The sequence below is a fragment of the Lepisosteus oculatus genome, chromosome 4 (assembly GCF_040954835.1).
Source record: "Lepisosteus oculatus isolate fLepOcu1 chromosome 4, fLepOcu1.hap2, whole genome shotgun sequence".
NCBI lineage: Eukaryota > Metazoa > Chordata > Actinopteri > Semionotiformes > Lepisosteidae > Lepisosteus > Lepisosteus oculatus.
Window position 1 is genome coordinate 61,222,495 of NC_090699.1, and position 25,200 is coordinate 61,247,694.

The window sequence follows — 25,200 nt, forward strand, 5'->3', positions numbered from 1 at the left end:
TAAATTTAAACTGCACACTCTCTTTGGTGGACACATTATGCCAGATTGTCTGCATGTTGTCTTGAGAGATCAAACTATAGTCTCACATCTGTACTCTCTTACATATAAATACTCGCCTGCTGAGCACTCCTTTTCAAGAATACCTTCCTCCACCCCATCTTCACCTTTTAATCTGCCTCCCTGGTTCATTCCTCACTAGTAAGGGGTGTTTTAGCAATCCTGACCTTACAGACAGTGCCGTAATTTCCTCAGCCAAGTGAGTTAATGCCAAACTCTAAAATATAAAGCACTCTATTTCTTTAGATTTGGTGTAGTGTCTCATCATAATCAGTATTTGACCAAATTACTAAATTCATTTTCACAGAAATAATGGCATAGCCCACAAAAAAAAAAATTCAATACCAGATGAAGTAATAGCTGCATCACTTTAGTTGGCTGGCTCTGACTGGCCAAAAATCTAGTCTCTGCCCTCGGCTTCTTTTGTTCTTTTGAAATGAAATAAGAGAAAGGTGTAGATAAATTAAATTACTCCATTAAGGGCATTACAGTTAAAAAGCCAAGAGATTCTCCGGAGGAAAGAAAAACCCATAATGTCAGAAGTAAACATCGCAGAGAATACACAAAGGAAATTGTTCCTTTTAATTCTGAAAAAGAGATCTAAAAAATTATAAATTTGAGAAAGGTACTGATAAAATAGGTTGTACTGGTTTTGTGAGTTTTTCATTTGAAATTAAACAGTGCCTAAAACTGCAAGCATTTTGTTTTGTTTTCTGGTTTGGTTTTATGGGAAAAACTGAAGCCAAATTTAGAACTAAAAAATTTTCAGATGATTTAAAAGTAGGTTCGTCAGACACTTTTTCTCCCAGGACCCAGGGAGGGGAAACAGGAGAAATAAATAATTTCAGTTTTCATAAAGTCCCTGGGAAAAGATACTTTTCTTTTAACATTTTGTACATGTTTTCTTCTGTAATTCAGTTTCAAATTGTTTTAGATTTTATTGGAAAAAAAATGTATTATCAGCATGGAGTACTTTAATTGCTTATAGAATATTAAAAAAATGATACTTTAGCCATTTCAAATTCTGAAATGATTAAGCAACTATGCTGTCATGCTCCATATACTTGGCATTATTTTAAAGAGGATAGCACTGTAAAATCAGAATTCACCAGTTGCTTACAGTGTCAATGGAATTTACTTTAAAAAACATATACATCAAACACACAAAATATACTGGATATCAAAAGAAACATACAGTACTGTATCACTCTATTTATGCAAGTATGTTTATTATCTTTTGAGTTGTCAATATTTTTAGTTTTATAGTGGTTAATTAATTGGTCATGCACGGCTGATCATGATTTTGTCATGAGCATTAAATCACTTTGTTACAGAGCATGGGAGTTGATTGGTTGTGGGTGTGTGACAGAGTGCTTGTTATCTTTCTGAATGTTAAATACTCCAATACTTCCCCTACCCTTCTGGTATGTTTGAGAGAGTGTATGTGATTCGAATGAAGTGTGAATGATACTTACCCTTTTTGTTGTTTCCCTAAAAGCACTGCAGTGTTCCCCATTTGGAGTATTGTATTGTATTGTGTTGATCAAGATGGCCACCAGTCACCTTTCCTGTTTGTAGTATTACACAAATGATCTTAAAGGGAAAGGTTGCTGGTGAGCCATCTATAAATAACCGATGTAAGGTTAGGTGTTTTGTTTAAGTGAATATATCACAGTTGCATGACTCTGTTAAAATTTATAAGGTTTTTTTGGATGGTTGAATACTTTATTTTGAGCAAACTGCTCATCTCTGTTAAGAAAATGTGAGCGAGTCCCTTTAAGAGGATGGTCCTTAGAAGAGGAGGGGCTATAAAAGGGACTGGGAGAGCTCAGGATGGGGAGGGTGCCTTGGAGGAAAGGTGTGGAGAGTACTCCTCTGAAGGGTTTTTTTATCCCTATTTTTTTTTTTGGCAATAAATCCAGTTTTGTTTGCATTTGAAGCCTGTGGGGGTATCTTTTCTTTTGAGCCAAGCCTGGTCACTTGGCCGGTGACAGGGTGATGAGGTGTTTTAACCTGTGGAATTGTCAAGCCTGGTAAAAATCTTGAAAATAAGACCTACGTAGGAACCCGATATGCCCTGAGTATCAAGAAAATGATTCCTTTGAAGAATAAGTGCAGTATGTTGTAGGGTGAATTAAGTCAGTTCAGTGTTGCTCACCATCTGGGGTGTTCATAGCCAGCAATTTCTATCCTGTTACAGTCCAACACAGTCCATCAATGATAGGACAGATCACAAGCAACTACACTGTGTAAGACTGACGCATCACCATGCTGGATCTTTACAATTATTTCCCCTCTGCTACTTGCAGTGCATCAGAAATGCCAGATGGCAACAGCTCTCCTATCAGCAGTTCAACTGTGAGAACACAGCTATGCAATCATCGTTTGCAGTCCAGGAAACCACACAGTTGCCCAGTGTTCACCAAAGTTAAGCGACGCAACAAAATGAGGTGAAGTGCGCAACACCTTGAGTGGATTCTTTACCAAAGAATCAAGGTCTTTTGTAGATAATAATAATCATAATAATAATAATTGCTTACACTTATATAGCGCTTTTCTGGACACTCCACTCAAAGCGCTTTACAGGTAATGGGGACTCCTCTCCACCACCACCAATGTGCAGCATCCATCTGGATGATGCGACGGCAGCCATAGTGCGCCAGAATGCTCAACACACATCAGCTATAAGTGGGGAGGAGAGCAGAGTAATGTAGCCAATTCATAGAGGGGGATTATTAGGAGGCCATGATTGGTAAGGGCCAATTGGAAATTTGGCCAGGACACCGGGGTTACACCCCTACTCTTTTCGAGAAGCGCCCTGGGATTTTTAATGACCACAGAGAGTCAGGACCTCGGTTTTACGTCTCATCTGAAGGACGGCGCCTGTTTTACAGTATAGTGTCCCCGTCACTCTACTGGGGCATTAGGACCAACATGGACCGCAGGGTGAGCGCCCCCTGCTGGCCCCACTAACACCTCTTCCAGCAGCAACCTTAGTTTTTCCCAGGAGGTCTCCCATCCAGGTACTGACCAGGCTCACACCTACTTAGCGTCAGTGGGTTGCCAGTTGTGAGTTGCAGGGTGATATGGCTACTGGACCCATCACCCTACTGTACATTATGTCAGTGAATGTGTAGCAGAAATGCAGAATGATATCACTGTGTACATGAGACAAATTGATAGAGAGATCCAAATGTGGTGGTATGAGCTGGAGTGTTGACTCACACCACTCAGACCTCCAGTTGTAATAACCCTGACTGCACAGCACTACATCGATCAGGTCCAGGGACCTCACTTGCTGCCTTTTCTGCAGGCTCATCCTCATACGACAACATTCCTGAAGCACATCCTCATGCTGCTCATGTACCAGATGCATTGTTTGTGTAACTGTATTGTGCTGTGTATATTCTGTGGCTTTCAAGATTTGTGGGGATGAGCTGGGAAAACATGTGGGTTAGCATCCATTGAACAGGTACATGCTTTTCTAGGCTCAAGGAAAGGAATGGGACAGAATTCCACAAGGCAACCTGGTGAAAAATAGATGCTGCAGATACATATTGCATTGTATTGAAATGCAGTTTGATGAACTCTACAACATTTTTAGCACTATGCTCCAAAAGGGAAGCAGACTTTAAGAGGATGATATAGTGGGAATATAATCAGGATTAGAATAGTATTCTGAAGTACTGTAGTATTCTGTAGTACTCTAAGGCTTATTTTGTCCTCAAGTCACCCTTTGTTTAATGTGTTTTTTGTACATTCGTAAATATCTTTCGGCAATTATATTATATGGATCTTATCTTGTTTTTTTTGTGCCCCTGTTTGTATATTTCAAGCAAAACAACACCTTGAAACATATCAAAACATATCAAATCAACATGTCATGTCTGTGGTGCATGTTTTTGCAAACCATGGATGGTAATATCGATCAACAACGTAGTTGAAAAGATACATTTTGATTGTTCTTGCATGCGCAATTTTTTTCTTTTTTCCTTTACATTATATTATAATTAAGAGTGGTGTATGAAGTACTTCAACCTTTAGTTTCTGACTTATTGTCCCTTCAGTCTGGGTGGCTATATGACAGTACCACTAACTAAACTTTCATTCTCATTTCTGGATATGGACACAACTTTTAAGGTAACTTAACATCCTTAGCCTTTCATTCACAGTGACTGGGACTGTGTAGGGAGTTCACTTGACAGATTACCTGAACTAAATACTTTACTTCAGCTAACACAAGATACCAGAAACAAGCAGCCAAGCTCTCTTGATAATCGTTACTTTTTTCATATTCTTTGGTGTCTACCTCAGAGATACTTTTTTCTCTCCCAGCCCGCTCATTCAGAGTTTCTCACTGTTGACTTCTCAAGCAGAAAAGGAAGTGGAACAGTAGTGGTTTGAGATATCGGATGTAGTATTGTCACATGGCCTCTGCCTCTGAAACTAGCCACAGAGAAACAGGAAACCATGCATGAGAGAACAATCTAAGTACTGATATCACACCACACCTATTAGTTGCAAACTGAAACCAGAGGAAGGCTTACTGTGATAAATATAGCTCACAAACTGCTGCTGGTAATACATTTTAGTCAAAGTGGAACTTTCTCAGATGCCAGCATTTAGCATCTGAATAAAAAGCTAGCCGGTCAAACTACAAAAACTGTAGCAGTTTATTTTAGAAAACTGTCATGGCACATACCTTCTGAGCTTGAAAATGTTTCCATTTTAAGTCTTTAAACTCCCCTGGAAGCTGCGTAGTTATGAATTCTGCCATTTGAGTGACATGTTAAGTAATTGAACTAAAACTTTGTATTTATAAAATCATCTCAAACAATTTCAAACGTGAAAAACCATCACCTATCGTATATCAACATGTCAGTTATCAGTTGTGAGGCCTTTTTTAATTTACTTTCAGCTCTTATAAAGCTGAATGGCATTTGTAATTATTTTGAACCTCATGCTGCGTAGTGAGTTTCAGGACTGCCCTCATTCAGGTGTGCCCACTGAACTATAATATATATTATCGGACTTAAGCAGAAGGAAAAATACTTGAAAGAAAACATCTATTCACTGTGGGTGTCGTCTGACAAAGTGTCATTCCCTGTCTGTCCGTCTTCAATTCATCACTTATTGATAGCAGTCTAGATAGAAACAACTCATTATTATTTTTAGAAATGAGCAAGTGCTTCATTTGCAAATGTGGGAGAGACAGCAAGTCCTGTGTGATGAATGTTTTGTAGACAATGTATTTGAACTAGGATATTTTTTGGAAACCAAAACCAGAATGCAGAAAAAGTGTAAACCAACAAACACATCAGCCACAGATACCAGTTAGAAATTGTGATTAAGGGTCCACATGAAACAAACACCGGTAGACACAGAGGCTCTCCAGGACCTGTATTGAGAACAAGTAAAGGTTTATTCCATGCTGAAAAGAGAAGAAAGGAAACACAATATTTCAGCTCTGGTGCCTACTTCCGGTGTGAACTACTTGAACTACTGTATTGAGAACTACAATCAGCAAACCTTTACTCTGGCTCCTGATTCGTCTCTCCAGTTCCAGCAGAAACACCAAGAGATTTTGGACTTCACCTCTCTCTTCATACATCTTTCAGTACAAGAGACTTTCAAGTATTGTGTTGTTTTTGTAACTGTGAATTATTCCATAAGTTTACTAAATGTATTAAATATGGGGGTTTCGGAGACCAATATGTTGTGTTTGATTGTGTTTGAGGAGAGTTTCATACCCTAGGTCCTTAAGTAAAACTGTGGCAGAAGTCACAGGGACACGCACAACTTAAAACAATCACACTGAGCTGGATGTTTTGCTAAATGTGAACTCTGAGCAGACCACCACTGAAACATACTTCAGACTGACTGCACTGATGAGCACCGCAGTTCAAAGCACAGGCTGTGGTTACTAGGATACCACCCAACATTAGCAGAAACTTCACTCAAATCAACAGTAACCATGAATTCCTTCCATCAGGGACCTGATAGTTATTGCTGGGGATCAGTCAAAGAAACTACATTTTATATCAGAATCAATGCACGATATTGGCTATTTGGAAAGTAGTTATGGAAAACAAATGCTATAGATACACTTCTGTGAACAATGTAATTAATAATATGCTTAGGATCAATTCTAATATTAACATAAAGTATTGACAAAAAAGTAATATGTGGAATGTAATTTAAATACAGTAAGAGATTCCTTTTACTAGTCAATGTTAAGAAGAGCAGGAGGGTACCTACTGTAATGTGAGAGTCTTTTCTGCTTATTTGTTTGTGAATTTCATAGCTGAAAAAGAAAGCAGGTTTCTTAGCACAGTCTCCTCCTGGTGTGCTCTATTTTATGGGTGATTCCGAGCAGGGAGAAATGAAAAATTATGTTACGAAAAGAAGTTTGGAAAAGAAAGACACAAGTCTTCTTACTGGACACAGCAATAACTTTAACATAGAGATTAGCGGCAAATTCTGTCCTCTCTAATCATTCAATAAAAAATCTGCTCAGAACCAGTGATTTTTAACAAGCTCTCTGAAATCGATTTTGACAAACAGATGGCCATATTTGCACAATGGGGGCATTACTTCAGCAAATTTTAATCGGATGAATAAACAATTCTGATTTTCTCATTAACATCGTATTGCTTCACTGCTGCAGTGTGTTTAAATTTGTCACAACACAGCTATTCTTTTATGTTTCAATTTATATTTCAATTTATGTGTCCTGAATTGTGAATCCTTGGAGACAGTACTGTTTTCTACTATTCCCCTAATACAGATTAAAAAAAAAACTTTGAATCTGTCCTCCCTGAGTCTGTGATTAGTTTTTCATTTGCCATGCAGTCTGCAGAGCTGTAGCTGGGGGATTGCATTTTAAGACTGCAACCCTAGAAAAATGTGTGTCTCTTTCTCCAACATCCAGTTTGATACATGGGCAGGATTGCAAGCAGTTTAATTGACCGACTGATTAAACCCCTAGAATATTTAAGACAGTGATCCATTTTAGATTGAAGAAAGATATTGCAGGGAAAGGCATATCAATCGACTCAGCAAAGAATGATGTTGTGACTTGCAGCAAACAGTGCTGCACAGCTTAGTGTTACCCTTGATACTATACTCGCTGTACTGCCATGAGACAGATTAACTAAATGCACTAAAATGTTACACATATTAAAAATAAAAGAAAAAAAAACAGTAAAAAATTATTAAATATGTGGGACTTTTACAAAACAGTATACAGTATGGTGGTAATACTACATACCTGTAAGAAAACACTTTTAGACGTGCAGTAATTGCCTTTTTTTGCTTTGCATTTTCATCATGTCAGTTGTTTAGGCCACATTGAAATCATTCCCTGCAACACTGTGGATTTGAATAATTTGGATAGAATAGAATTATAGAATTTTTAAGTGTCGAGAGCAAGAATGAGGGAAAGGGGGTCGGATAGGGGCACTTCCTACTTGAATTTAGATTGTTTTCAAATCTGCAGAGAAGTCATGTGGTTTGCAGCACAGTGAAATATTAATAGATCTGTTTATGGCTTAGGTATAAATTTCAAGTGAATTCTAGAAATTTAACGATGGTGCTTACTTCTCTTTGAGATCTACCACAAGGCCTAATAACATTGCACTGTTTTAAGGTAACAAGAACTAAATAAAAAAACATCTATAAAAAGTCTGTAGCTGAAATCAACTTCATTCCACAGAGGGTCTTAGCACACTAAGCATCAGACATCAAATGGTCTTCCTCTGTATAACCAGCAAAGCAGGATAACCAGTGGGCTACATTGAATGCCTGTTTTTTTTTTCCATAACTGCCTGTGTGCCCAGGTTTGAGGTGATCCAGATCCAATTCACAGAAATTGTGCAGCCGAGTAAACAGTGTTTTAACAGATGTCTGGAATTGCAACAAGAACCGTTTGGGTTATCGCCCTAAGCACAGCGCAGTTTTTTTTTTACATTCGTACAGCCATACCAAGACAAAACAACAAGTCACCCCGTTTTTGCAGTCACATCAAAACCAAACTGCGAGTCACCCTCATGGAGGCTGACTGATAATCAGGGTCAGTGTTTATCTAGCGAAACGGATATCCTTCCACTAACGCCCACTCCTGACAGGATAGACACCTGCCAGATTAAATGTCCTTTCACTATCATTTTTACCAAACTCATTCTGGCTTCTTTAAGGTGGATGTATTCTGATTAGCTGGATTCAATGGGTCCAGTAAGTACAGAACATAATTAAGCTTTTAAATCCTCTGTTGGTTGTAAGTCATTTAAGGTGTATAAGATGTATTTAAATACGGCAAATGAGAAAACGTTGTGTCGGTAAAGTGGCCTTCATTTCTACTCAGTCTTTCTTCCTCTCAGCTGTAGAACATGCCATAGTGCATTTCATGTGGAGTCTTTCCAAACATACTGTAGCTTGAGTAGGGTTTCCAACAGGATTAAAACTGCTGCCAGTCTCCATCTGCTCTCCAGATGGGGCAGGGTGTCACCAGTTCTTACACCACCCGGCAAGTTGATTGTAAAAAAAAAAGGGTCAGGCTCTTTCACTTCTCTGAGAGTCTGGGTAGTGGTTACCTACCACCACCATTACTGAGGGGTTGTCCAGACACAGTGCACAGAAAAATGGACCCACGCAGTCAGAAACCATGAACTGATGCCTGTATTTGAGGTTTCTCCTGTTCAAGGGATACATTTTAGAGCGTCCATTTTTAATAAGAACTCAAATACAATCTCTGAGCTGTATTTTTAACATATATCCCCCCAGTCTCTACAAAGTGCTCTACCCACAGTAGGAACCACACACAAAAAAGCTAAGATTCAGCAATTCAATTCAAAGCTCTGAGATTTTTATCAACATTTCTGTTTGATGTGCCAATTTATCTCAATTCACTTTTTCTGGCATAAAATAAAAGGTAATTGTTCTGAGAATGAAAGAATTAAAGTTCTTAGAATGTATTATCCTATAACAACCTTGTCTCACATAAGCCATAAAATAAGGTGTTACACAAAATCTTTTTTTACCACAATAAATCCACAAAACAATTGTTTACAGAAAAAATAATTCCATATTTATTTGCAGTATAAACAAGTCTTGTGTTGGTTCCATATACTATACAATATATAGGGTCAATTTTTATATCCTTCATAAATCAGAAAGTAGAACTGCCCTGTTACCAAGCCCATTTTTATACACATGTATAGATTGCATCTTAAAAAACAAAAAAAACGTATACAGCACATTAAAAACAGCTATTTGACATTTATATTAAGCTGTAACATGATGCAGATGCATTGTCAAAAAAATCCCTGAAAATTTCCTCAGTGAGGTAAGAAATAAATTTTTGTTCATTTTTCTCTCGCTTTGCTCATTCACTTAAACCCACATCTCGCTCTTGCTCTGATGAAGCTACAAGATATCCGACAGAAACAATCGTTCCTGTGCTCTGGCATTTTACAAATAGAGAAAACGCGTTTTAATTTTCTCTTAACATTATTACAAAAGACAGACATTCCTCCTCAAGAAAGCAGCTGGAAATGTGAAAAATTATTTTCATTTTAATACGCAGCTCCTCCCTGAAATGAATTTTAATCCTGGGGTGTGAGCAAATCATTTTTGTTGCCATCTGCTGACTGTTGGGCATCTCATTCTCAACAGGCTAGAGCAGTTAGCTCAAACATGGAGCACAGCACGATTAAGTTACGCAGAGCAAGCTGTAAACCTGCACGAAACATGCTGAAGGCCACGGGGTGAAATCTAGCTGGGGATTTGGTCATTTGCTAAAATATTTGGAAGTTCCTCGGAGATCTTTGGGATTACTCCAAAAAAAAAACTAAAATAAAGCCACTCACATTTTTAGAAGTTTACAACCTTTTGAAGAATATTTCCCTGTTTCTACATCTGCTTCTCAAATGTCAGGTACACACATTGGACACCCCAAGATTAAGCTTTCCTTCAGTGACAAAGCAGTCAAGCTGTGTTTCTTGGAACTCTTGTACAAAAGTAGACAAATAGAAAAACCCGAGGCCTATTGTTTAAAAAATACTGCGGAAACTTGTGTATTGTATTGCAGAGAATAAGAAAAACAACAGTGTAGGACCCGTTACAAAGAAATTTGTGGGTGTCCATTATTACTATGTTTTGCTTTACAAAGTATTTTAAGCACATATCCTTTTCAACATTTACGTCTTAAGTGAAATACAAATATAGTGTTGAACAGTCAGCATTACAAAAATGCTAAAAAAGGTCATATAAGGCTGTCTTAAAGCCACAAATCCCACCCTAGCATTGATCCTTCCACTGAATGCATTCCCTGACTATCTGTTCCCAGAAACCACCTCACTAACATTCTCAGTGCTGCTCACTTCATGTCTCCCACCTCTCTCCTCTTTAGAGCCCAGGCCTTGAAAGAGCAGCAGCAAAGAAATTAAAAGAAACATTCTCTCCATTGCCTTTGAATACAGTGAGTGTTTGTAATACCCACCTCCATCTTCTCCCTCACCAGTCCCTCACTCACTATTTCCTCCTGTGAACTACTGTACCTGCGCTTCAGACTATTGGAAGTGAGCAAAGCTTTCCCAGTTCTAACAACATTTCTAATCACCAAGGCATGCGGGCGCTCAGAGTCCACCCAGAAAAACACTTTAAGGAAGAGGGTCTTGTAGCTTTGAAAAGCAAGGAACAATGAGCTTTTAAGTAAGTGCATCCCCTCTCTGCCAGTCCAGCCTGTTCTGACACTCCAGCTGCAGGGGATGATCACAGCCTTGAACTGGCAGGCTGGAGGACAACTGAACGTCTCTTTATCTTTTGTGGAGTACCAGTTTTAAGTGCCAAGATGTGAAAGGCTTCACCACTGTGCAAACTGCATTAGGTCATTACAAACATAGAAAAAAAAAAACAATCAGAAAATCACAAAGTTCTTTTTTGTTGGTTTGTTTTCTTGAGTTACAATCCAGGATTCTATTTTGCAATTTTGTCGTCTTCTTTGCTTTTTGAAAAAGTCAATATTTATATATATATATAAAAATGTATGTATATAATCAAATCCATGTACTCTACATTCGGTAGAGTGAGATAACCTCTGACAGTAAACTCCAACCATCACATTGGCACCTTCTTTGTCAGGAGGTCAAGTGCTATCTAATATTCTTGACAGATAACTTAAGAAGCGCTGCAGATCTCTATTTTTCTTTCTCTGTGTAGCATTTCTTTCCAGTCTAATACTGCCTTTTTTAGAATAAAACAACAGTCCTGGCTAAAGGCAAGAGGTGCCACTTCTCAATCATCTTAAGTTGTGGCACAGCATCTACAGATAGCAAGTGAACGCCCTCTGAGCAGCAGTCTTAGAGACATCTCGTTGGCCCATCCCATGGTATGCACCAAGATGGCCTGGCAACATGTTTGAAATGCTTTAGGAGATGAGAATAACATTCAATCTCAAAGGGTAGATGCCCACCCAGTTCCTGATCTTCATGTAGACTCCAGCGTGTCGAGCTGGAACACATTGTGATTGGTCGGTGTCGTGAAATAGAGCTGGTCATTGGGTGACCGGTTATCACAGGGGCTGTTCAGCCCCAGAGTCCTCTCAAAGTCCAAGAGCTGGCCCATGAAGTTGAAGTTGGGCGAGATGTTCGACTTTTTCCGCTTTACGAAGTCGTAGGCATCGTTCAGGGACAGGTTCAGTTTCTGCATCAGATAGGCCACCGTGACAGTCACCGAACGGCTGATCCCAGCGAGGCAGTGCACCAGAATACCACACTTTTGAGAACGAGCCTCATCTGCAAAACAAAAAGGACAGCTTTGTTGTCAAACAGTTTTATTACGACTTGAACAACGAAGCAGTTCCAACCTCTACACTGTTCAACAACTGGAAGAAAACAAAGGCTTTGCAAGGGTGGCAGAAATAAGCAACTACCCATACAGCATTATCATGTATTATAACCAAAGAATATCCGCGTGAGTTTCTGTTCAAATGAAGACGCTTACAGCCAAACCGAACTGTGAAATTAACCATGAGTTCTCCTTCCACTGTGCAATATTTGAAACACTTCCTTTCTGTGAGCTACACATTTATAGATGTTATATATTATTTAAACACTGAATGTAACAGGTTGCACAGGTTGTCTCTCTGTGCACTGTACCATTAGTGTTAATCCTAGGTAAGTGCCTCCCTCAGCTTCCCCTCATCTGACGGCAGCAAATTTTCAAAAAAGATTTTCACTGCATCTTTAAAGATTGAGGTCAGCTGTTATTTTCCTCAGAGGCATTGTCAGCCTGAGGGGGAGATTTTATTTTTCTCCTCGATTATGTTCCAAAATAAGAGTCTCCAAATTATAAAGTCAGGTTCTATCATCCTAATGGCATAAAACTGAATTCAGGACTGTTTCAATTAAACTCGTTCCTCTTAAAATGGTAAAAAATGAGTTTTCTGCACATGCTTTAAAAGGAAATAGTACCACAAATCTTACCAAGAATTTGAAAAACTAGGACTGAAACCAAAATTCTGTTCTCCCACTGTTTCAATTTCAGTTTAATGTTCATATTTAATGGTTAAATACTGTGAGGAATAACTGCACTCGTTGAATACAAATTCAATCTACTCATATTTTTACAATTCATTCATGTCACTGCAAATTTAAATGGAAAAACAGATGTGACCATAAGACTGTATTGAAGGCACACAACTACTTAAATTCCTTTCACCCATTGGCACTGCTGGAAAAACTTTTGTCTAACGCATCCAGATGAAATAAGTCTATAAGAAACTGCTATAAATGCTCAGAAAATTAAGTGGACACACTGAGAAAGACGTGTTTTGCGTGAAAGCTTCTGATTGATACCAACAGCACGGAAGCATACAGAGAACAATATAACCAGATAAGGAAAAATGTATTATTTCTCCCAATCTAGCACATTCAGTTGGCTCTAGATGGTGAAGCACAGATCCTGAGCATAACTGCAATACTCAGATCAAAGACTTCAGTGAGGATGGTAATTAGGTCCTGTGAATAAGCAATAACAAAATTACTTAGTCTGAAGCTACTATATTTTGTAAAGTGGTACAGAACCTGCCAAGACTTGAACAGCTGTCGTTTTACAGCACACTGAGCTGAAAAATACTTTTTGTATACGGAGGGTGGAGCATACTGATCTACTTTTTTAGTACTCAATGGTCATTTCAACATTTGGTTTGAAATGCCAGTGTTATATCTCTCTGTTCATGAGACATAAAACCAACTTCACACTTTATTTTTTTGTATTGATTTCCTACATTTTGGATAACAGAATGACTTGTCATATCATTTTTTATCCACCTAGGTTGCCTCACTAAAATTAGTCTCAGATCCATTCTAACCACAAAACAAACCAGCACACTCTAAAGTTATACTGAATTTTAAGTGTTTTTTGTAAGGGGTTAATACCAAATGATAAAAGTCAAGGGTTAGGGAATGTAGGGATAGCTATCACATTTCCATAAAAACCAAAAATACAAACTGTGATTCTGTCCTCCTGGTAAAAACAATAAATATGCATGAAGGCCTAAAGAGAAGCCTTTAAAACTTTATCCTCTTTTGTTTGTTTTAAGCCCGTGGACAGTAATCCTGATTTTACAAACATCTGTGCTGAACAGTTGTGGGCTCTGTGGTTATGGGTCTTTTAGCTCAATATGACCTGAGTAAGGGAAAGAGCGGTGAGGTTTAGACTATTAAAACACAGACATGGTATGGACCAGAGAGACCTCCACTCAGAGGGAGAAAAAACAGACTCAGGGTAAAACAGGATGTTTTTGCACTGCTTACTGTTCTGCATTTTCCTCCTCTTGCTACAGAATTAATCTTGCCTTTAATTTGACACAGTGGCCACATTTTCTAAAAAAAAAAAGTTTTACCATCAGTGGGCGAGGTAATCCTCCATTTCCTGCCATTAATGCTAAGTACATGAATACACCACACGGCTCAATGCTTTCTTTTCCTACGCAAGTGAAGCAGAAGAGAGAGAGAGAGCCAAAGAGCAAGCCCAAAGTACGCAAGGAGACGGAAAGCACGCAGGGAGAAATGCATGGATTAGCTAGATATTTCCCCGTGCAAACCCAGAGCATGGATAATCTATTTGAAATGCTAAACCAAGCACATGTTACACAAAACATTCATCATACAGGGAACTGTTTTCTTCTCAGATTGAATCTGAGCTAAATGCTTAAACAGTTGTTGTCAATTAACCCGTCTAGGCCTGTGTAAAAAAAAAAAGCTTCAGATATAATTGCTTTGATAGGATAGTTTTCAGGAATTTTAAGCCACTGTGACAGAAATAAACTATATGAAGTTGCTTTACAATGATATTCTCAAATGGCAACAGTTTTTTTTTTCCTGGCCAGAAAGCGTGTTTTCTCTGCTTGATAGATTTTGCAGGATACCCTGTGGAGATTCAGCTCCTCAGACCCCTTTCACAAGGCCCCAGTAGTTTGAACTATTAAAGATATTATTAAACCATGCATCAGGAAATGTGGATATGAGCCCTACCCAGCTGCTCACTCTTTTTACCCCAAGCTGATATGAGCACATCTGTGTGAAATATCACAGAACAGTCCTGTCCAATCTGAATTTTCAAACCTCAAAAGAACACCTTGATCTTATAATGTGGAGATCTTGTGGAGTTTTGTTTGGCTCTGTGTTACGGTATGTTTAAATTCAGATTTGTACTGGAATTTGCTTGATCTAAATGTTAAAAACAGACAAATTCGTTTGCACTACCAGTGGTTCAAAAACTTTGCACCTTTTGAAGATTTCCATGATTGATGAGCTATTTAGCTGTGCATTTTATCATACATTTCTTCTGTTGGTTTTCAGTTAAGGTAATGATGAAATGTAAACAGAATAAGAATCCTGAGCAATACTTCACACCCTCAGGTTCATCTGCATTAACCTTGTTAGCTGTTCGGAGAGGGTTTTTTGGAAATATCAGATGACCTCTTGCGTCAAGCAGTGAGACGACAATTGATTTGATACACTCAAGTCCTCTTTTCCTTTGGGCTGGTTGGCAAGCAATCCAATCACTGTTAATACTTTCCTCTAGGGGTCAGCAGAAATATGATTATAGTGAGTTTCTGCCCTCAAAATGAGTCTCTGTTCTTGAATGAAAAATTCAAAGAGCCAAATGGGGTTCATTCCCAATGCAGTAATAAAAGTAGCCAAGTAATTTCTTTGAATAAGTAATACCGTCTTTTACTGCATAAAGCAAATATCACTCTCCATCACTTTATATACAAAATATTGGTTTTGTTTAAAATTACATAAAAGAGAAACTGTAACAGCTTCAAAATGATTGTACTGCTGATAAAAAGATCATCTGTAGATTTTGAAAGAACAATATGGATGTTTGGTAGAGAAAGGAAAAAAATTGACATCTCAGTGTTTTCAAGATGTGAAAATTAAGTTATGAATCCCAGATGCAACAATCGCTTGTCACTCACCAAGTTCAGTGCAAAACCCTTTTAAAACCAACAGATTTGATTGTTCTTTAATTTGGGACTTCATTTGTCAATGCACTCTTGAACAGAATCTGGCATTTCACTTTCATTTGCAGTACTGAATGTTACAAACATTGCGTGTTTAGTTTCAATGGTGAGCTAGAAACTTAGTCCCACATACCGAAATGTCAAACGAATCTGAAATATTCCTACAATAGTAGAGGCTTCCCCCTACTGACTTGACCTTTCCAGAGGTCTTTTTTCCTGTAACAGTGTCCCTTTGTGCAAACCAACATTGTGCTGAATATACAGAAAAGCAAAACAAATATTTCTAACCCCATTGTACAGAGAAAGACTCATTTTCACTGTTTAAATAAACAGTATTCATTAAAGTCCCCCAAAAACTGAAGGTCTACAGAAAATGACAGGAGGGTGAAATACAAAGATTTCTAGCTGTAATGTAGCAGATGAGCAGGGCTTATTGCTGAAAAAGTAGATATTTCTATGGCTTGTGCAATAGCAACTATGTGGAAACAAATTCATATTTCTTATGTCAGTAACTCCCCTGTCATGAAACACTTCCATCCCTAATCCACAGCAGGTAATATTGGTAGGGTTTTTTTCCTACCAAACTTTGGAAAGGGTGATGGGTCTAGGATATATAATAAGGATCTATTCAGTGTCTTTCTCCCTAAGACGTGTTCAGATGTCCCTGTATTTGATCCTCTCTCACTATGACACAGTAAATGAACTGCCACCAGTGACAATACCACAACAGCTGGCCGTGCCCAGGAGTCTGCACCGGCAGGGCTGTGGTCTGCAAGGCCAAGGGAATTGGATTGCTCCGAAATGAAAAGGAGAAGAAGAGCCATCCTGCTCTGCAAGCTCTCAAGGTTTGTTTTCTGAATAAACAAAGTGAACAGAAGAAATGTGGCTCAGGACAGGATGTGTTGTGAAACAGCGCTCTGTCTGTTAACCCACGTAAGCCACAGAAAGCGGAAGCATTACTTCCTGAAATAAGACAATACTAAAAAAGCTTCATGATGACACTTGTAATAAACTGTGCCTTCCCCCCATTTTGAAGATAACTGTGAAACCACTGTAAAATTAAAAAAATATATATTCTAAGATGTAATTATTTCAAAAATGAGTTTGCCATGTTGCACTGAAAGCTTCATGTTTTTTGCCTGTGCATTTTATCGATTCAAATGTAATTAACAGATAGTTTAGTCCAACTCAAATCTTGTTGTAGTGCACATCATCGGGCTTTTAAATATACCTTACATCAAATGTAAACAGATATCACATTCTGAAATTGGACCTCTTCTATTTAATCCGTGGATTAGCACTTTAAGACTACATCCCCAATGTCTGCAGATCCAGTGTAAATATGTAGTGCACTGAATAAGAACCAGCGAGCTCGCCACATGACTGGTTTGGCGGTGACAAGAGTGCAGCAGTTCAGAAGCAAATAAAGTGATCATTATGCTACTTAATCACAATTAAAACGGTAATAAACACGGGAATTCTGCAAGGAATATGCTTTGGAGTTCAGTCATATACAGATTAGCAATGCTCATCATGAAGAGAATACTGTTTCACAAACATATAATAAACACAGAAAGACTTATTTTTACATAGGATGGCGTTCTGAGGCTAACTGCAACTAAAAAGGGTAAAAGAATAGACTAAAAAGTGGATTATTTGCTCATCTTTGAGACCAGTAGACATTTTTGTTCTATGACTGTTGAGTTTATATTTTACCTTTTTCTGATGAGACTAAATCTCACCAACAAAAGCCTTAAGAAAGCATGCAGGACTGGGTATCTTACATTGCTGATTCTGAGTCATTTGGGCTGATCTTCTCAATACCGTTGAGGATTTAGAATAACTTGAATCAGGTCCCTTAGGTATCTTCTCTTTTCAAAACTACAATGCTTCAGTTCTTTTAACTCATCAGTCCAGAGCAGCAGTATACAGTATATTGTGTTCAATGCTGAGTAACTCTCCATAATATTACAAATCACGTTTTATGAGTACATTGTACAATCTTAACTTAACCTCCCTAGAAATATCATACTGTTTCTATACGACATACTATGTCTCTTTGTCTTCACCTTATTGGGTAGAAGACATAAATGATGTGGCAAGAAATATCAAAGGCTTTTTCAGACGTTGCTTCTCCCTTCTTTGTTTTTGTAGTTTATCTCCCTGCAATTCATACTACTATGTTAAATGCCATTTGCCAGATTTCTGCACTTGTTCGGAATTGTATGTAAACCATTTTGAACCTCCTTTGCAGCTTCCATTGTGTTTGTGAACCTTCCTATTTGGTACCATTTGAAAAAGTAATTATTAACCCAAATTTAGTTTATAGACAAAAATTAGGAATAGCAGTGATCCTAATACAGATCCCTGAGGTACTCCACTCCTTATATTGCCTCAATTGAAACATTCAGCCCCTTATCTGTACCCTGTTTTCTATTCATTAAATACGAACACATACATTCCCTTGATACCTACTCTATGCAATAAAAAGTACATCAGTAATGTACAGGTATATACAAATGCAATTGTTTGGTTTCTCCACTGCCTACCGTAAGCAAAACACTTTGTTTCTTAGGTATTTGTTTGTTTCCAACCACAGTTACCAAAATAGGTTGACACCTCATTGAGAACTTTGACGTCGGTCTTAGTTGTCTTAATTTCTAGATTAAGTAAAAGAGAGACATTTAATAACCACCACTGTCTACAAACTTCTGCTCTAATAACAGTGCTACCCTGATTACAACAGTTAAGCTTTATGCAGCTTTTACTCAGCTCTTGTTTTCCTAGGAAATGAATGGAAGGAGATTCTCAGTGGGGACAACAGATACTAGAAGCCCTCAGATCCCTTTAAGTTGATGGAGAGGAGAGAATGGTATGACTCACATGAATTAGCTTTCTGGAATATTGAAGGACAAAAGGATCAAGTCAAGTATCACAACAGCAGGTGACTATGAACTGCCAAGAAACTACATACTACAACCATATTAAATATGGACACTCCAGATACTGAAAAATGACCAGTCTCATCAGCATCCACCAAGAAGATTCTACTATCTGCCCCTAGCAAATTTCCTCAGATGTCTGAGTAAATGGAAAGGCTGTTTTCGCAAATCATAAGTCCTCATTGCTTTAGCCTCATGTTTACAACAGGCATTATCCTTTAAAGAGGTCCAGCATTATCAGATAGCAGTAAAGGCAGTACAGATGAATGTGGTCATTCCTGAGACGGAACTGATGAGTAATCTTGATATAAAACAAATCTATACCATGCGTTTTTCTCCCAATACGCAGTTATTTTTGTGTAATGTGAAGACATTTGAAAAGGAACACACAGCCCTCAAACTAAAATCACAACACAAATTAATTCAAATTTTCCTTCTTTTCTCAGTGCAGCACTCCAAATGCATGTGATCTCAACAAGATGGCTACCTGTCTTGTTAATACGGAAGGTGTACTGTATGTTGCAAACCCCATACAGAGAACTCAAACTAAAACAACACGAAGCAGAAATCAGCTATTTTTACTTTAAATTGTAATAAATGCAAGAAGAAACACTCCTAATCGGTTAACAGATAACTAAAATTGAAAAACTACAAAGGGTGCTTGTGTGCTGTGCAATGTAAACAATTGTGAGGACTCATTCAGGAACAGCAGGAGTTGAGCTGCAATGACATTTCTAAACAATACTTTTTCAAATTACAGAAAATTACAACATTAATCTCCTATTGCAAAACCAGGCTCCTTAGAGTGTACCCATGTTTATACTTCTGAGAGGAAAGATTAGTGTCCTCCAGCTATTACTTGAAAGAAACCTGATAAAAAAAAATGTTGAGCGCCTCCTATCCGAAGCCTGAGAAATAACATGCAAAAACATAGGGTAATTTCTTAGCACTCGACGAGCAAAGAAGAAAAAGAATATTTTGAGATTAAAAGTTATGGCTCTGGCATGCAGGTCCCTAGTACCTCAAAAAGCTAGGCCACTTACCAATGAATGAAATGGCCTCTGGAAAGAACTGTGATAGATTTTGGCTCCAGTGATCCGAGATGGGGATCTGTTTGTACTTGAATTCACCGTCGTGCTCAAACATGTTGGGGAGGTTGGGTGTCACATTCAGTATGTACTTAATATTGTACTTGCCCAGCACGTCCAAGTTAGTAGAGTCTTTGGCACAGCCCAGATAAAGGTAGGGAAGAATCTGAACAGGAAAGGCAGGTTGGTTGTTAGGCAAAGGGCTTCCCTCTGACTCAGTAGCACTGCTGGGCTCCCTGTCCGATTCCCCATCGGAGCAATCGGAGCTGATCCGTAGTCCTCCCAGACCAAGCACAGATACAGGGGGGGAACTGCTGGGACATGAGCTGTCCAGATTGGTCTCGCAGTGCTCCGCGTACTCCATCTGAAACTTGTTGAATCCACCTAGAATCACATGCACATGAACAGCTAAATAAACAGAATACAGGTTTTTCAACAATGTTCAGTGTAATTAATTTTTAACCAACTTTCAAAATACTTTAAAAAAAAGGATATTTTCCAGTAAAACAATGGGATTACACACAATACCCATGTAGATATTTTAATTCCAAAGTACACCCTGCTAACATGTTTTTAAAATTGTTGCTGATATTTCTGTAAAACAAAAACGTCCAACCTCTGTATTGTTTCAGTTGCTGCTTAGAAATGAGAGGCACTTTAAGAGATATCTGGAAGTGACATTTTGGGGACTATTTATAGAACTTAAGAGTGTAACTGAATTTCTGTCAGAGCTTATTCTTTAAAAACACTTATTTGGTCCAGAGATGAAAGCAGTAAGCCTGTGCAGAATCAGGTGTACACACTGCTTATGATATCTGCTTCTTGGAAAGAAATACCAAGAAATGAAAATTTACTATACAGACTTATAATGGAACGGATATGAGGCTTTGCTTTTCATTTCTAACTCAACCATGAACGTTTTCATTCTTTACAACTCTTGGTGCATAATTATTTTCCTATATTAAGAACAAATTCCAATTTTAATGATGCTCTACAACGTCTATATAATTTCACAATCTTATTTCGATGCCAAAGACATAGAAAAAGCTTCTGAATGACCGGGTGCTATTTTGTGAATGACAGGGAAGTCACCTATAAAAAAAAAACTGTTACCGCTTTTTCAAAAATCACGGAAGATCAATAAAATCTCTTTATAGACAAGCGGTATAAATGGAATAGTTGTTTAGCTTTAATTTTCAGTGCTATATTTTGTATTTGATTATATAAGATAAGAGTAAAGTATCTGTCTCTGTCCATTCATGAAAAACATGGCTTTTTTCCTAAAGGAAGACAACATGGCGGAGCCATTTTGGAATTTTAATTGAAAACATCTTCATCTTGGTCGCTCACATTCTTTCACAAAGTTTGGACTACAATTTTGACCAAGTGTATTTAAAATAAAAAAAATAAGTTAAGGATAAGGACTTGCTTAGTTTCAACACTAATTAATTTCACGATGTAATTTCTGATATTAAGATTAACGATTTAACATTCTCATGTTTAAATCCCACGTTTTGCAAAGCCCTCGTCGAGAAGTGTTGCTTGAAAAATATTTTAAATAATTATGAAAACACTTCAATTGTCTAAACTCAAAAGTTACCAAAACATTCCAGTAGCATCGCTTTTAAATATAACAGGAATAAAGCTTATATCATATATATATATAGATTTAGGTTTTCGCAACGTAACAGTATTTTAAAAATATAATCTTTTCAAAACAATCAAATGTTTCAATACTTATTTTGTTAGTTCTGACAGTGAAAAGTAGTTTTTAATGTACAACTTAAAACATCTGGGAAAATGTTACTTTTTATGTTTTTAATATACACATTTAAGACCTCTGAGCAAGGCTATTTTGTTTCGTTTCTAGAGTGCAGAATACAAATCAGACGCGAAGTAGAGATCCTTTAGACAGGTTTTGCACACCTATAACTAACTAAAAGCTTTGCTTAATTTTTTATATAAAATGCATCGTCCAACATCATGTACGAAATCACAGCTTACTACTCAGTGTCCTAAATTAACTGTTTTGACCCTTAAGAAATTGCTTGCTACGAAACCTCAAACTCCGTTTAAGTTGTACCGCATTCACAAATTTAACGACTCCGGGACGGCTCTCCTTTCCTTACAGACCTGCCGGCCACATTACCCGAACCCATTACTTGCCAGAACACTTCAGAATTTTTAATGCAGACAAAAAACGAAACTCAAAATCAAGAACTGTCTTGACATATCACCTAGTAATAAACGGAATCCAGGCTTACATCTGCAATGACATCCGTCTTCTACAAAACACGGCTGTAAACCTCGTGAATACGGTTAAAAAAAGTGGGGGATCCTTCAGTATGGATGTGTTTAAAGCACATATCAAATATGTTTCTGTAACTCGATTTCGTCTTTTCAAAACTGGGACAAACTTAGCAGGCATGCTTAAAATAGTCCATTCGGTGCCCGAGATTAGGCGCCGAAAGTGCAGTACTCTCAAACTCGAGTGGGCTTTCGTGACAGAGTTAACATGAAGAATTAATACTGGCGTCTTACCCTCCAAGTAGTAAGCCTTGCACCCGTCGTCCCTGAGTTTCTGCAGAAGTAGCCCCAGAACAGAGCTTGCCGATCCATTTTCCTGCCAGTCCGAAGTGGCCTCGTCGTACAGAACCACCGTGTCCGTCTTGCACCGCTTCACGAACTTTTCCTTATCCTCGTTGTTGGGGATGATGGACCGGATCGGCAAATTCCCCTTCTTGAGCCTCCGCAGCATCAGCCCCGGGATAGCCAAATTGATGGCTGTCTCGATGTGAGACGACTCGAAGAGCTCGTGGGACCGACAATCCAGGACGAGCAGCGAGCCCCCGCCGGCTTCAAGTTCCTCCTGCAGCCATTCCACGCTTTTGCTCGGCATCATCGTGGTCATGTCCCGGGAACCGCTCCAAAGATTATTTTTCATGAGGGAAATAGAGGCAGGCTTGTTATTTGCAAATAAAAAAGAAGAAAAAAAAATGAGGGGCAGATGACAGCGAGGTGGCCTCCTGGAAGAGAACCACGCGCGGTGGTGGTCGTCCTCAAATCTAGCAGCAGTAGTTGTACTAGACTGAGGGGGGAACTTCGTGTGATCACGAAGCTACAGTATTGCAAAAACCATAAAGGATATTTGAATTTCTTCCCTGAAGCAGGAGGATGCAATCCTTTTTTTTTTTGTTCTATCGTTTTGTAATGTTGCTGTCCATGTGCTGTTTAAGCTTGCACTCCTCCCGTGGTATGTGAACTTAACTGTACTGCATATGACGGATTAAGGATTTTGGATTTATTGTACAGATCATTATTTCAGCATGTTAACCATTCTGCTCAGCCTCCCTCCAGTTTGTCATTTCCTGCAACCACTCTCTGACAGTCCGAATTAAAAGGGTTTTGCTGACAGCTGTGTCACGGAGGAGGGAGGAGCGTTGAGTGGAGCTTTTAAAGAAACAGCATCCAGGTTGGAAGTTGGGTTACAACAGGCGCAGCAACTTGCTGGTTGCTCCTGTGCGCTTTCCTTTTCTATTTCATGTGTTCGTCGTTTTCGGTTCACTGCAACAGAAAGTTAGACCACAGAAAATAATATAACGCATTGTTCTGCTTCTTCATCGCAGCCATCTGTTTCTTTAAAAGTAGCTTTAAAAAAAGGCAACTTGAGCCTGGGTTCATTTATCCCCAAACCTGAGCAATAATTAAACCACTCACGTGTTCCGAGGGAGTCTACAAAGCCTAACCTACAGTAGGTTTTGAATAAACAGGTATCTTTCTCTTTGTTTTCCTATAGCCTTTATTTTATTTCACCATTGCAGATTTGGAAACGGAATCTGTAGCAGCAACTCTTTAATTGTTCAGACGCCTCCAGCTGTCGAAACAGCGATGATTCGTAGCAAAAGACCTGGGGACCAGAAAGAATGGGCTACTAGTGTGCATTTCAAAACTGGGTTTCGTAAGAAATACAGCGGTGGGTCATCACTTCTTGCAGAAATAAAAACAAACTCAAAGTAATGCACATGCATATGGCAGAACCGGTTACATGTTCCACTCTGGCACGTATACTGTAACACCTGCTGCCCTGGTTCGCCTCCTGCCCCTGTAACAATTCATAATTTAAACCATTTTCGGGTTACGCGAGCTTCACTGCCTCAAAACCCCGCCACCCGTCTTTGAACGGGTTCATTGCTCAGAATAAGCTGTCTTTGACACGTGTGATCTAGTGCAAGTGGTCAAAAAGTGCGTGCGCGCTTGCTCGGCGGTCGTCAAAAACGCGACACGGCGGAGTCGGCCCGCCCACTCCGGGATCCGTCGCGCCGTGGGCGCTCTCCGCAGCTACTGTGCGCGGAGATCCGAGCGGCTGCCTGCGGTTTCGCGTCGCCGGCACCACGTGCTTTGTCGGAGAGACCGGGTGGAGGGACTCGGCGAGGCGTGGGAAACGATCGACACGCGTGTGGGCCGATTTCGGAATAAGCGGCCCGAGCGGGGAAACCTGACAACTGGCGCGATGCTCCCCTCGCGTTTGAGCGCAAAACGTGGCACAGAATTCGGCTATATCGTTTTGCTTGAGAGGGGTTGTGCTGGCGACCAAAAGCCTCGTGTTGATTCCACACGTCTAAACCAACCGTTAGCAATGTGACTGTATTTTTTTTTCCACCCCTCCGAAGCCGACAGGAAAAAAAGAAAGCGCAGCAAGTCAAGCTGTCTCTTTAAATAGCTAGCATCAGAGCCGTGAGCGGCAGCAAGCTGGTGAATATGAGCCCATAGCACTGCATTCCTCAGAAGTACTGGGAGGGGAGATGAGTTGCTGTTGTGTATATGGGGCGTGTGTAATACTACTCGCCAAGTGATTTCAGAAAAACGCGGGAAGGGAAAGCAAAAGAACTTGGCTCTAAATGCTAATAAAGATAATTGCATAATACGTTTTAAATACCCCGTCCTCTGAATGAAGTATAGTAAATAAAAAAATTAACACATTGTGCAAATGTACAAAATAGACGATAAAATTCGAAAATGTGAGTCTTCTGCTAAAATATGTGAACTATACTTGCAGTATAATAAGGAAAAGTTGGCCTTCGCTTGAAGTATGTCTACAATAGATACACACAGGAGAACGGAGCTATTTTTGCACAATAATGCTCTCTGCAGGTTGTTGCCATCTTGAAAACAGTTCTCGTGGAAATAGGAGAAAAGCCTCAGTAAACGCAAAATGAACGGGGGGAAAAAAGTTTTTGTGATTATTCAAATCAGCTAAAATGGTATTTTGTTTTGTTTTTTTCCAACTTTCAACTTCATTTTGCTGGTTCTGTGGAGATCATTGAAATCCATACGTGATCCGCGGGACTAATTGAGAATGTGGAAAATGGAACCAGATGGGCATGCAAATGAGTTTTTTTTAGAAATTAAAAACATGTGAGCTCCCTAATTCTCTCGCTAGAATGAGGGACATGCGTACGGTATTTTGTACTCTCAATTTCTAAGCCTACTTTTAACCAAAACGTGAAACCATCCAAGTTTAGAAAAACTAAAACACTTCTAAATCCGGGCTAAAATTAAAAACACGTAAATATATACCAAAGAA

The 25,200-nt window shown here is 38.9% G+C and overlaps 1 protein-coding gene and 1 long non-coding RNA gene across 3 annotated transcripts in view; both read right to left on the reverse strand.

Moving 5' to 3' along the window:
• Positions 1-1,616, reverse strand: part of LOC107077453 (uncharacterized) — a 48,839-nt gene extending 47,223 nt beyond the window's left edge. The window contains exon 1 of the long non-coding RNA XR_001478470.2: positions 1,533-1,616. This is a non-coding gene — a long non-coding RNA (uncharacterized lncRNA). The remainder of the gene's footprint in view (positions 1-1,532) is intronic.
• A 7,149-nt stretch (positions 1,617-8,765) lies between these two features.
• Positions 8,766-23,263, reverse strand: dusp7 (dual specificity phosphatase 7). Of its 2 annotated transcripts, none has more exons than XM_015348289.2 (3): positions 22,158-23,263; positions 19,725-20,000; positions 8,766-11,849 (listed from the first exon to the last, which is right to left on the reverse strand). In XM_015348289.2, the coding sequence occupies exons 1-3, from the start codon at positions 22,558-22,560 to the stop codon at positions 11,542-11,544; spliced, it is 987 nt and encodes a 328-aa protein (XP_015203775.1). In that variant the 5' UTR covers positions 22,561-23,263; the 3' UTR covers positions 8,766-11,541. The 2 variants fall into 2 exon arrangements, with proteins under 2 accessions (XP_015203775.1, XP_006631073.1); XM_006631010.3 differs by having other exon boundaries at positions 19,572-20,000; positions 22,158-23,258.
• Positions 23,264-25,200: the final 1,937 nt, after the last annotated feature.

Coding starts and splice junctions, on each gene's coding strand:
- dusp7 (XM_006631010.3), bottom strand. CDS start 22,560: ATGAAAAATAATCTTTGGAGCGGTTCCCGGGACATGACCACGATGATG. Junction 20,001..22,157: donor CAAGGCTTACTACTTGGAGG/GTAAGACGCCAG, acceptor ATGTGATTCTAG/GTGGATTCAACAAGTTTCAG. Junction 11,850..19,571: donor AGAGGCCATTTCATTCATTG/GTAAGTGGCCTA, acceptor TTTGTTTTGCAG/ATGAGGCTCGTTCTCAAAAG.